Source organism: Sorghum bicolor, chromosome 10 (assembly GCF_000003195.3).
Source record: "Sorghum bicolor cultivar BTx623 chromosome 10, Sorghum_bicolor_NCBIv3, whole genome shotgun sequence".
NCBI lineage: Eukaryota > Viridiplantae > Streptophyta > Magnoliopsida > Poales > Poaceae > Sorghum > Sorghum bicolor.
Window position 1 is genome coordinate 61,136,015 of NC_012879.2, and position 11,959 is coordinate 61,147,973.

The following is an 11,959-nucleotide window of genomic DNA, read 5'->3' on the forward strand; positions in this document are numbered from 1 at the left end:
CGATCACTGCTACGGGTGAAGCCCCCATCGGCAAAGTTAAACAGCTCGTTCAGCAGCTGTTGTACCTCCGCCTTCTCCAGGATCTCCGACCGCATCCTGGTCGGGTCTGCGCTTCCGGCATATTCATACGCCGAGTGCACCCTCTTCTGGCAGGGCATCACCCGGCGGCAAATGAAGTTGCCGACCACGCTAAGCCCATCCAGGCGCGACCAGTCGATCAGCTTCATCAGATCCGCCACTTGACCGTCGTACTCCGGGCGGTCGCTCCAGCTCGCCCTCTTCTCGGGAACGTACCCCACGTCGCAGAACGTGGAGCTGCCCGGTTCCTCCCTGACGTAGAACCACCTCCTGTACCATTCGGTCAAAGAGGTGTTCCATGGGCAGTGCAGGTAGCGGTTCTTCATCCCATCACGAAGGTTGAGGTATACTCCACCTGCAACCTTGGAGCCTCCAACTGCTCCCTTCTTCCTCAGACAGAAAAGGTACCGGAAAAGATCAAAGTGCGGCTCTATGCCAACATAGGCCTCGCACAGATGGATGAAGGTGGAAATAAGGAGAATCGAGTTCGGGTGCAGATTGCAAATCCCGATCTCATAGTACAAAAGAAGACCCTGTAGAAAGGGATGAACAGGAACACCAAAGCCTCTCTTGATGAAATCTTCAAAAACGACGATCTCACCGGCGCGAGGGTCGGGGTAGCTCTCCCCTTCCGGCGCCCTCCAGCCGCCGAGCTCTGCGCCGTGCAGAAGCCCCATGTCGACGAGGTCACCAAGAGACTTTGTGGTGCTGCGAGATTTTTTCCACTCCTTGGCCATCAGTTCGGCCCTCTTCCTGGAATCGCTCTTCGCCATTAGAGGTGCGAGTGTGCGCTGGAGCTAGGAAAGTGCAGGAGATTGGAGAAGATGAAAGCGGAAGATTTGACGGCAATTGCAGGAGAAGCGGTACAGGAGGTCCTATTAGGCCCTTATAAACCCGCGACCCCACCTCTCCCACTTCCTGTATTCTCGGGAAGTGGGCAGGCCATGCGGCGGACGCGGCGTTTCAGTTTACAATGATTATAGGCAATTAATGCGGCGGAGTTTTCGTACCAATTGATGGTTTCCTTTTCTCAAACCATGCAAAGAGCGGTTGTACAGTTGCCAGGCGCGGCTTTTCATGCATCCGTCTGACATATCGTCAGGAGACCCCGTCATGTCAACTTTAATGGGAAAGACTTTTTCAAAAGTAAGAAGACACATACGCCAGTGAGTCAGCAATCCGGGGACTGCACCGACCACCGAGCACTCGACGCTCGGGGACTGGTCGCCCAGTCTATCAGCTCGGAACATCAAGGGCTGCACCGACCACCGAGCACTCGACGCTCGGGGACTGGTCGCCCAGTCTATCAGCTCGGAACTTCAAGGACTGCACCGACCACCGAGTACTCGACGCTCGGGGACTGGTCGCCCAGTCTATCATCTCGGAACTTCAAGGACAGTACCGACCACCGAGTACTCGACGCTCGGGGACTGGTCGCTCAGTCTATCGGTTCAAAGCTTTAAGGCACGCACCGACCATTGAGCACTCGATGCTCGGGGACTGATCATACAAGTATAATAACATGTAATTCTACGCAGCACATTAAGTGCCTGGGGACCGGTCGATTGGCATCTTCGATTGCAGACGAGCATGACATGCTCGGGGATTGGTAAATTCAATTTTTCAGACCTTGCTACAAGGCTCTTACTTCGCCTTCCAGCAAGCTCGGGGACTACATCGGTACGATGCATCTAGCGATGCATCTCAGTCTCAAAACTACTTTGGGGAATTTTCTTTTGACCCTGGCACCACGTGCCTACGTCACCTACTACCAGGCTCGGGGACTAAGTGGGCACACTTCACCTAGCGGTGAATTTGCTTGCCTTTTTGATGCTTCAACCTTTCAGAAAGGCAAAGTGGGCACACTTCACCAAGGAAGAAATTTTTTTAGAGCACCATGCATTCTTCGAACAACCTGCTTCTTCGATGTCGACGTTTATCAACTGTCCCTCGAGTCGGTCAAGGAACCGTTGCGACTGTTTGGCCGATTTTCCCGCTTATTAAAGACGACAAGCCTCGCTGATTGAAGAAGCTCAAGACGGTGTGTTACATCACAATACATGGCGCTCGGGGACTAGCTGTGGGGGTATAAACCCCTATACCCTTACGGCTAGACTTCAGCTAGGAAGCTTGGCCCACTACGAGACGAGTTCAAGGCTTGATCCGACAGCCTGTGTTTCGTGCAAGGAAACAAGACGTGGAGATCAAGCAGGATTCTAGTCGGTTAGAATAGGAATTGATACCGAATTATCCATGGCAATTGTAACCGACTAGGATTAGTTTCTAGATCTGTAACCCTGCCCTCCAGACTATATAAGGAGGGGCAAGGGACCCCCCTAGGGCGGATTATCTCAACACAATCCAATACAACCAGACGCAGGACGTAGGTATTACGCCAACTCGGCGGCCGAACCTGGATAAAAAGCTTGTCCGTGTCTTGCGTCACCATCAAGTTCGTAGTTTGCGCACCGTCTACCGATAAACTACTACCGTGGGTATACCCCAAGGTAGACTGCCGACCAGCTTTCGTCGACAGGAAGAAAATGTAGAACCCCATTGATGTGGTCAGAAGTTGGAGAACGAACCTTGCTTGGACCAGCCCTTATAAAAGAAGCAGAAGATCGTGTAGCTGAAATCAGAGAAAAATTGAAAGAGGCACAATCACGTCAAAAGAGCTATTCTGATAAAAGAAGGCGGGAGTTAAGTTTTGCAGTTGGAGATTTTGTGTATGTCAAAGTTTCTCCTATTCGAGGAACTCGAAGGTTCCAAGTCAGAGGCAAGCTAGCATCTCGGTATATTGGACCATATCAAGTATTACAGAGGATTGGAGCTGTAGCCTATCGTATTCGGCTACCTGAAGAATTGTCAGATATACACAATGTGTTTCATGTCTCCGAATTGAAGAAATGTCTCAGAGTACCAGAGGAACAAATATCGCCAGATACACTTGATTTACAAGATGACCTAAGATATCAAGAAGTGCCAATAAAAATCCTAGATACAGTCACCAAGCAAACTCGAACGACAACAGTCCGAATTTGTCGTGTTCAATGGAGTAGACACACTGAAGCGGAAGCAACATGGGAAAGAGAAGATGCCCTGAGAAAAGAGTTTCCTCACCTGTTTAGAACGCAGCCGAATCTCGAGGACGAGATTCCTTGTAAGTGGGGTAGGTTTGTAACATCCCAAAAATTCACATTCAAAAATCACTCGCATTAAAAATTATTTTCAAAATATATTTCAAAAACTATAAAATAATTTGAGCTCTATAGTATCTCCATCTAATTCTTTTTCCATCCATTCTAATTATCCATCTTTAAATATAACCTGCACCGCATGGCATGAGCATCATATGTCCGCTACTTATCCCTCTTGCTCGCTCGCTCTGCCCGATACCCGGCAACGGCGCGTGCGCCGACCCCACCACCATCAGCGCCGCAGCGCACTCACGCCCGGCCCCCTCGCCGAGCGCACTCGCTCGCGCGCGCACCGCGGCAAGCGGGCCCCACCTCTTGCCTTTTCCCGCGCCTCTTTTGCTGTACAAAAAGATAGCAAGTCGCAACGTACAACTAGGCACCATTTATATTTTCGCGCACAAATAACAGCGAGTACCAGCAAGTTTACATGCAAGAAAGCATAGCAGTGCACCCACACATATGAATATATCTCATGCATGCATGCATGCAGGACAAGCATGCCACCGTCCATTTGCATGCACCTGCATGCAAAGGACATGGTGATTAGGCACCGTCCATTTGCACGCACCGTGCATGCAAATGAGACATTGCCATTTGCATGAAAATTAGGCACCGTCCACCGTCCTGTCGTCCTGTGTAGCCATGCACTACAGTAGCAATTCTAATGGCACGAAGCTGAGCACCAGAGGCATAACCTCACTCCTCTGGCCTATAAAAAGCCAGCCTCGGGTGCTCACTCTCACCACCCGAGAAACACGTTCACTCACTTGCTCACTCGCTCTCACTTCGCGTATACCGTATACGGCCATACGCACAAGCCGAGCTCGACTGTCGTCGCAAGACGAGGTGAGCAGCTCATGAGCATCTCCTTGCTCTTCTCTGTCTTTCTGTAGTATTTTTCTGTATTTTTCCATGTATTTGTCTGTACCGGTTCACTGCCAAGAACTCCACGAATAGAACCATGACATACAGAAGAGTTCTAATGACCCCTGCTAATTTCTCTCTAACCATGCATGTGTGGGCCAAGCATTAACTCCAAATAGTACATGCATGCATGCAACATGCACTACCAGCCAAACAAATACCCACGTGAAGCATCCATTCCTTAATCATCATTAGCCTTTTTCGCATGATTAAATTCCGGCCATTTCACAAATGCCACATGCTAACTCTGATTTTAATAATTCTTTTTCCTAAATTCATCTAAAATCATGATCTACCTCCCATATTAATTTTATGATTTTTGGAGCTCATTTGAATTTATATGATTATTTATCTGTGCCTATTGTCTGTGTCGTTCGTTGCGTATTTTAGTTGACGGAGTGAACGAGCCGGAAAACGAGAACGTTGGAGACGAGTACCGCGAGTTTGACGCCGAGGACCCGGACTGTCAGCAGGAGTTTGCCGAGGACGCCGACGGAGGCAAGTCCAACCGATCCCCTTTGATGCATATTGATCCTATTTTTAAACACAACCCGTAGAAGCCGTTTTAAATATTGCATGTACGATATATGTACGAAGTATTTTCGCTGCTTAGTAAAAACCTGTTGAATAGCCATCCTTGAATTGATATTACCCGATAATTGTCTTGTTCGAACCTAGGAACAAATAATATACTATGACAGAAATATTATTATTTAGTATGCTTAGGACTTGTTACTCATCCTGGATACTCATCGCTATATTTTATCAAATATAATGATTTTAAAAGTAAAAGGTGTGAGTGGTGAAAATAAATTGTGGGTATTGTGAAAGGGTTAATGAACAAGTTATAGATGTGATTACTATGGAGATGTGGCGGATGGGATCTCTTTTGGGGATGCCCTGGTGTTGTGGCTTATACCTTGCGGGGTTAAGCGTGAAGATATCCGCTGTGTCTCGATTAAGGACTGAGTTGATGATTCATCTTGCCTAACTCATTTATCGCACAACCACTCGCCTTGCATGGGAAAGGCTTAGTCTAAATCCCTCTAGTTAGTATGGCAATCACCTGGAGGCAGGTGTGCAACGGGACACTAAGTGATGTATGTGAAATTGTGGAAATATATGAAAAGATCTTTGTGAATTATTGTGGTATCATGAGATGTGGCCTTAATGTTCCCGTGGTGAGCGCCATTACTTAGCTATGGAGGGTAATGACTTTGATGGATCTGTGCTTGCACGACGGTGTAAGTTATGGTATCCTACTTGTGGGAAAAGTGTACAACCTCTGCAGAGTGTAAATCTATCTGGATAGCCGTGTCCGCGGTCTCGGACGGGTTATGGTTTGGTTTCAACAACTAGATGGGTTGGTATGAGTGAAAGCATGTGAGAGAGTGTGATTTTGGAAATAAATGGTTGACTGCCATTGTGTTGTGAGAACAAGGGTTCAATAACACTTAAAATTATGATCAAACCCCCATTTTCAGAAATACTATCATATGTGGAAAAAGAGTTCTTTTACAACAGTATTTGCGAAATGAAACCTTGCATGTGTAAAAAGATAGCTTTATGCAAATAAAACTAAGCCTCATCCTTGATTTATCCATATGCATATATATTGTTATCCCCTTCCGTAGGGTAAGGTTGGATTTGCTGAGTACTTTGTACTCACCCTTGCTTTATTAAACAGAGGAAGATCCGGACTTCGATCCCGAAGTGGCGTTCGAGTAAGGTCGTGTCTGCACCCAACTAAGCCTGTGGCATTGGGACTCGTCAGATGTTCGATGGCGATATCGTTTGTTTCTGGGTCCTTTGGACCTGTGTTGTATTTTGGTGTCTTATTATTATAGCGTGCCTTCCTTGTCCACGCTTTCCAAGACTACTGCGCTGAAACTTATCTGATGTAATAAATGTGTTACTAGCCTCCTAGGACTAGTATTGTATCACATTTGAGTTCCTGGTTTACCAGGGGCGCTTCAAAAATGAAATCTATATCAGCAAGACAAAAACAAGGCATGTTGAACTTGATTCATGTGAAATTGATGTATGATTATTCATGTGAAAGTACTTTAATTCTCTAGCTGCAGGAAGATGGTGGTCTCCTAGTAAAACGGCAACGTGATGGGATCTGTTTGCAATGCGGGATTTTCGTATATACATTCAATTCAATTTCTCACAAAGAAAATACAGGATTCAATTTCCGAAAAAAAAGCATGTACCAAATAAATTGCATATATTATGTATGCATCAACAAATCGACCGGTGTCTGATGATGAACAACTCTGCTCCACACAATGATACAACTTAAATAATAGTGTGCTTCAAACTTGATATCTTATCGGTTTATACAGTGCATAAAAATAGCCAATAAAAGATCCCTCTAGTTATGCCGCAACATGCATGAAACAACAGGTCCTTCAATTTTGTCGACGAACACAAGATAAGCCTTTCATAGTTCGCAAATTTTTTTGTTTTTGGGTACTGTAGTATTTCGTTTTTATTTGACAAACATTATCCAATCATGAAGTAACTAGGCTCAAAAGATTTATCTCACAAATTACAGGTAAACTATGCAGTTAGTTTTTATTTTCGTCTATATTTAATATTCTATGCATACGACCAAAGATTCGATGTGACGGAGAATCTTAAAAATTTTTGCGAACTAAACAAGGCCTAACAAAATGGTTGGACTGCAAGACGACATGTCTACGATCGGCAGGAACACGTGATGTGCGCAGAAGTGTCTCAATTCCTATTTTCCCTCTTTCTGCAATACATAAATAATATTGCGACATAAATGATCTAGATGGATGATGTTCAAATTAAACTTGCTTCAGTTAGCAAGAGAAGGCTAGCATGTAAAGATGCTTTGTAAAGTAGCAGTGCTATATTTATATGAAACAATTGACAAGAACAGATAGTGAAGGTAATAATTTATACTCCCTCCATCTACGAAAGAATTAATTTCTATGATCCTTAGACGGAGGGAGTACTTCACTTCTTTTTTTTTTGGATTTTGACACTGTAACACTTTCGTTTTTATTTGACAAACATTGTCCAATTATGAAGTAACTAGACTTAAAAGATTAATCTCGCGATGTACAGGTAAAGCATGCATGTATCGTAACATTTGATGTAACAGAAAATCTTGAAAAGTTTTTGGTTTTTGGAGTAATAAACTAAACAAGGCCTTAATTCGGGATATATGCAAGAATTTCATTGGTTTTTGGGGTGAACACAGAAATAATAATAAAGAGCACTAATTAAACGGACGAGCTCTAAGTGAAATGGTAATGAGATGGGATCCATTCGGGATATATATGCAGGAATTTCATTGGTTTAGTTTCATTAGAAAAATACAGTATTTATGAGAAAAAAAAATCCATATATATTCCAAACGGGGGACAAACAGTTGCAGATATATATGCATAAATGCATCAATAAAATTAAGACACCTAAATTAAAGGTAACAATACTACTATATCCAAACTAGCAAATAGTACACCTAGCAGTACGTATATTAATAAGAGCAGCAGCAATTATTAATTACTAGTATAAGGAGTAATAATTACCTTGAGATATGGAGGGACTTGAACAACTCACAGGGGAGGAAGGAGTCGGGACACATGGACTTTTGTTGGGTCAAGTCAGCGTCCTCAGTTCCAGTGTCCTCCCTCCCATTGATATACTGAAAACATGAGTGGGCAACCCTGGTGTCCATGTCAATGGTGACCACCCACATCTTCTTCATCACGACGTACCTGCTGAAGTCGTCGGTGATAAGGAAGTGAAGTATGTGTGGCCTGTCGACTTTGACTTGAGGGAACATGAGAATGCTGCGTGGGAGGTGCTCAGGGGGGTTGACAGACCACAGCTCGTCGGAGGTGACCGTGTAGTCCTTGCTCCACACCATGGTGTCCAACACCAGGGTTTGGCAGGTGATGGTGAAGCCTCGTCCTCCCTGCGGCGGCGGCGGCGGCTTTGCCATCATGACGACGGCGGATGACTCTGACGAACTTGAGCGCACGGCCGGCGTCGATGGCGGACGCGCCGCAGTAGAGCCGGCGGCAGGATGCAGGAATGGTGCGAACGTCGTCGTCAGTTGAAGGGAAGCGGACCAAGGAGAGAGTAGGGGTGGGCTCTTGGAACAGGTCACAAAAGAGGATGCCACGGTAGTTGTTCACCCAGCACAGGCGGTTGTGGACAGGGACGACTGTGTCGGTCTGCCAGCTGAAATCTTGCCAGGTAATAGGATGAGACTTGTCACCGCTGCTGCTGCTGCTTGCGAGGACTGGTACGCGGGCAGACTTCCATTGGCCGTCAACAATGGCACCACCACCAGGAACAGGAGATGATGATCGCAGCCAAAAGATGTCAGCATAGACCTTATCAGAGCGGAGGGTGCGGCGACCGTAGAAAAATTTGACTTCTGCCACCGCAAACTCTCGCTCGCCTCGGCTCAAGACGCCCATGGATGCGATGGTCATCACGCGCCGCCGCCAGTCGTGATCAGGAGGAGGAGGACCAAGAAGACGGCGGCGGCGACATATGAGGGTATCATCCATGTGCGGCAAGGTAAAGGGGGGAGTCGTTTGAGTGAGGAGGAACAAGCAGGGTTGCTGCTGCGGCTGTCGTAGATGAACAAGTCCTGCACTAGAGCTCCGCCGCCTCCTCTGCAGGTGCCGACGCGAAACAGGGCGAGATGCCGGTGGGTCGCCAGGATGTCTAAGGACGTCGCCTGTTTGGAGGGATCTGGTGGAAAGCCCGACAGCTGCGCGTACAGCCGGGAGATCGCAGGGGGATCGGCGAGCTTGAAGGCGACGAGGAAGGGGGCGCCCCACGAGGTGGTGCCGGACGCCCTCATGGGCGCCTTGCTCTCGTCCGGGAAAGACTCGTCGTCGTCCCTGCGGAAGACGAAGCGCTCCAGCATCACCCAGTTCCACTCCCACTTGGGAGGTGCCAAGTTATTAGCGGCGGCGGCGGCGGCGGACGACATGATGGCCGCCTGCCGTCAACAAGAGAGGAGGCGGCCGGGGGCTGGGTAGGTCGGTCGACTCGTATCGTATTCGTATATATAAAGCAGTGCTGTACGATCGAGGACACATATGCACATTGGACCATTATTGGGCTTTTATTAGCTGATGAGAGCTGTACGCGTTAGGCTGGGCCAGGATTCTGGGTGTTTTTTTTTTATTTTATGAAAATGGATCGGACAAAAACATAGAGCTACTTGTTTTTTCCTAAGATGAAAACAAAACAATCAAAATTATAGGTAGTTTTTACTTCTGAAAATTCGATTATTGATGTGGTATGCAAATTTATTTATACATATAATACATTATTATGGATGCATTTTTTCTACTCCTCCGAATAGTTACTTTCATCTTCAATAAACCACATTGTGTATACGTGCATACTCATTTATCAATTTGAGTACGTAAATACTCATTTTAAGATACTCCAAAGGTTATCATGTGATTTTTTTTCAAAAGAACACAAATTATTTAATATATTGTTACAATAATATTATAATAGTATGTAAAATAATTATAATCATATACTCTATATATAATTGCATGCTTGACATACGTAGCATTACTTGAAGGTTCACCATAGGCTTAGGTATGATCCTTTCGCAGTCGGCGAAGAAGCGGCGGAGGTTGCCGACTTGCCGCTGGTTGGAACCCGTAGCCCAAGCCTCTCACGGACCGGTACATGTTGTGCGCCGTCACTCACGTCCTTGGTGGCTTCTTACGTCATTGTATTTGTTTTTTCATGTAAAAAAGAAATGCATAAACTTCTTAGCAGAAATATGCAACAACGTGTTTTGATGGTCTCCAAAGACAATATAATTCTTGAGTTTTTAACCCCTATTTTTCTTTTTTTTTAAAAAAACAAAGCATAAAATGTATATTAGTCATATATAATTTTTTTAATTTTTGTTTTATGGTTAGGAATTAACTTTTCAGTAAGCTGGTGGGGGTTGCTGGACAGTCGTGCAAATGCACAATACTTCATGCTTGTGTAAATGGACAAAATGTGCAGGGAGATGGCACTAGCAAAGCATAATATACCAACCACGGCGAGGACTGGAAGACAGATGGAGGCTTTTCGTGATGCGGTATCAGTATATATGTGGCTTCACGGACCTGGGTTATATCGGTCTCCCATACACTTGGGACAACAGGCAGGAAGCAGGTGATAGGAACGTGAAGGTCAGACTAGATCGGGGCTTGGCTAACGATCCCTCTCTGAACCTCTTCCGTCAGGTGAAGGTATGGCATGTTCAGAACACACGTTTTGTGGCCTGGTAATTGAATGGTTGGGCCACACTAGTAGGAGAAGGCAGAAAAAGAATTTCTGTTAAGAGAATATGCCTTGTTTAGTTTGTGAAGCGAAAAATTTTGTGACACTGTAGCACTTTCGTTTGTTTGTGGTAATTATTGTCCAACCATGGACTAACTAGACTCAAAAGATTTGTCTCGTCAATTTCGATCAAACTGTGTAATTAGTTTTTATTTTTGTCTACATTTAATACTCCATGCATGCGTCTAAAAATTCGATGTGACGGAAAATCTTGAAAAATTTTGGGTTTTTGGGTAGAAGTAAACAAGGCCTATGTGGCAAAGTAAACCAAGTTATATGTCAGTGGTTCGTGATGCTTGGTCCTCAGCTACTGGAACAACACTTCTATGGAAGAGGTACAGGCGGGGCTGCATGGGGTGCAATCTAGATCATCGATCTGGGATCGAGACATCTTTGGTTCAGTGATTTTTTTTTTTGAATTTGATGCGCCATGAATTGGAGGAGGAGGGGAGCCGGACTATATATAGGCACTGGACCATCTGCTCGGGAACATCAGATAATTGCAAGAATGTCGAAGATGCTGTCACGAGAAGAGATTATGGTGAAACAACGTGCGAGGATGGATTGGCTCAAAGAAGGTGATCGAAACATAGCCTTCTTTCAGGCCAAGTCAAGGATGAGATCAAAACAAAATTCTATATCATCGCTTGAGAAGGGATGATGGCTCGTCGTGCTAAATCAAGATGAGATAGAGGAGGCAACTACTTCTTTCTACAAGAATTAACCTATTCACGGCGTGTGAAGGCTTGGCTCCTGGTCTTGTCTTACAGCATGTTCCCCAGAAGGTGTACGTCTGTGGCTATGAATGAGCGTCTAGCACGCCTATACTGTGCTAGGGAGGTGGAGAAGGCGCTATTTGCAATGGGAGGGAGCAAGGCGCCGGGACCAGATGGCTTGGCAGCCGGATTTTACCAAATTCACTGGGAGATGTTGGGGCCGAGTATCACAGCAGGGGTGCTAAATTTCCTGAATGGTGGTGCTCTCCCGAGTGATCTCAATCATACGACGGTTGTGCTAATTCCGGAAATAAGGAACCCTCAAGAGGTAAAGGATTTTAGGCCGATATCTCTGTGCAATGTGTTGTATAAAATATGCTCCAAAGTACTAGCAATGAGGACGAGGGAGTTCCTAGATGATATTATTGCAGAGGAACAAAGTGCTTTCGTACCTGGCACATTGATCACCGACAATGTCCTGGTAGCATATGAATGCATTCATTATTTAAAGAGGAAGAAAGGAAAGTTTGGAGCGTGTGCTGTCAAACTAGACATGGCAAAGGCTTATGATAAGAGTGGAGTGGGATTATCTCCAAGGCATTATGGTTAAGCTTGGTTTTCATCCTCCTTTTATAGAGCGGGTGATGATGTGTGTGAAGTCAGTATCCTTCTCTGTCAAAA

The 11,959-nt window shown here is 45.5% G+C and overlaps 1 protein-coding gene across 1 annotated transcript; it reads right to left on the minus strand.

The window, feature by feature from the left end:
- Window positions 7,654–8,781, minus strand: LOC8069248. The gene has a single exon (XM_021448553.1). The coding sequence runs from the start codon at window positions 8,759–8,761 to the stop codon at window positions 8,048–8,050; it is 714 nt and encodes a 237-aa protein (XP_021304228.1). The 5' UTR covers window positions 8,762–8,781; the 3' UTR covers window positions 7,654–8,047.

What these genes read in the sequence shown, in the direction of transcription:
- LOC8069248 (XM_021448553.1), bottom strand. Translation starts at nt 8,761, where the DNA reads ATGGATGATACCCTCATATGTCGCCGCCGCCGTCTTCTTGGTCCTCCT.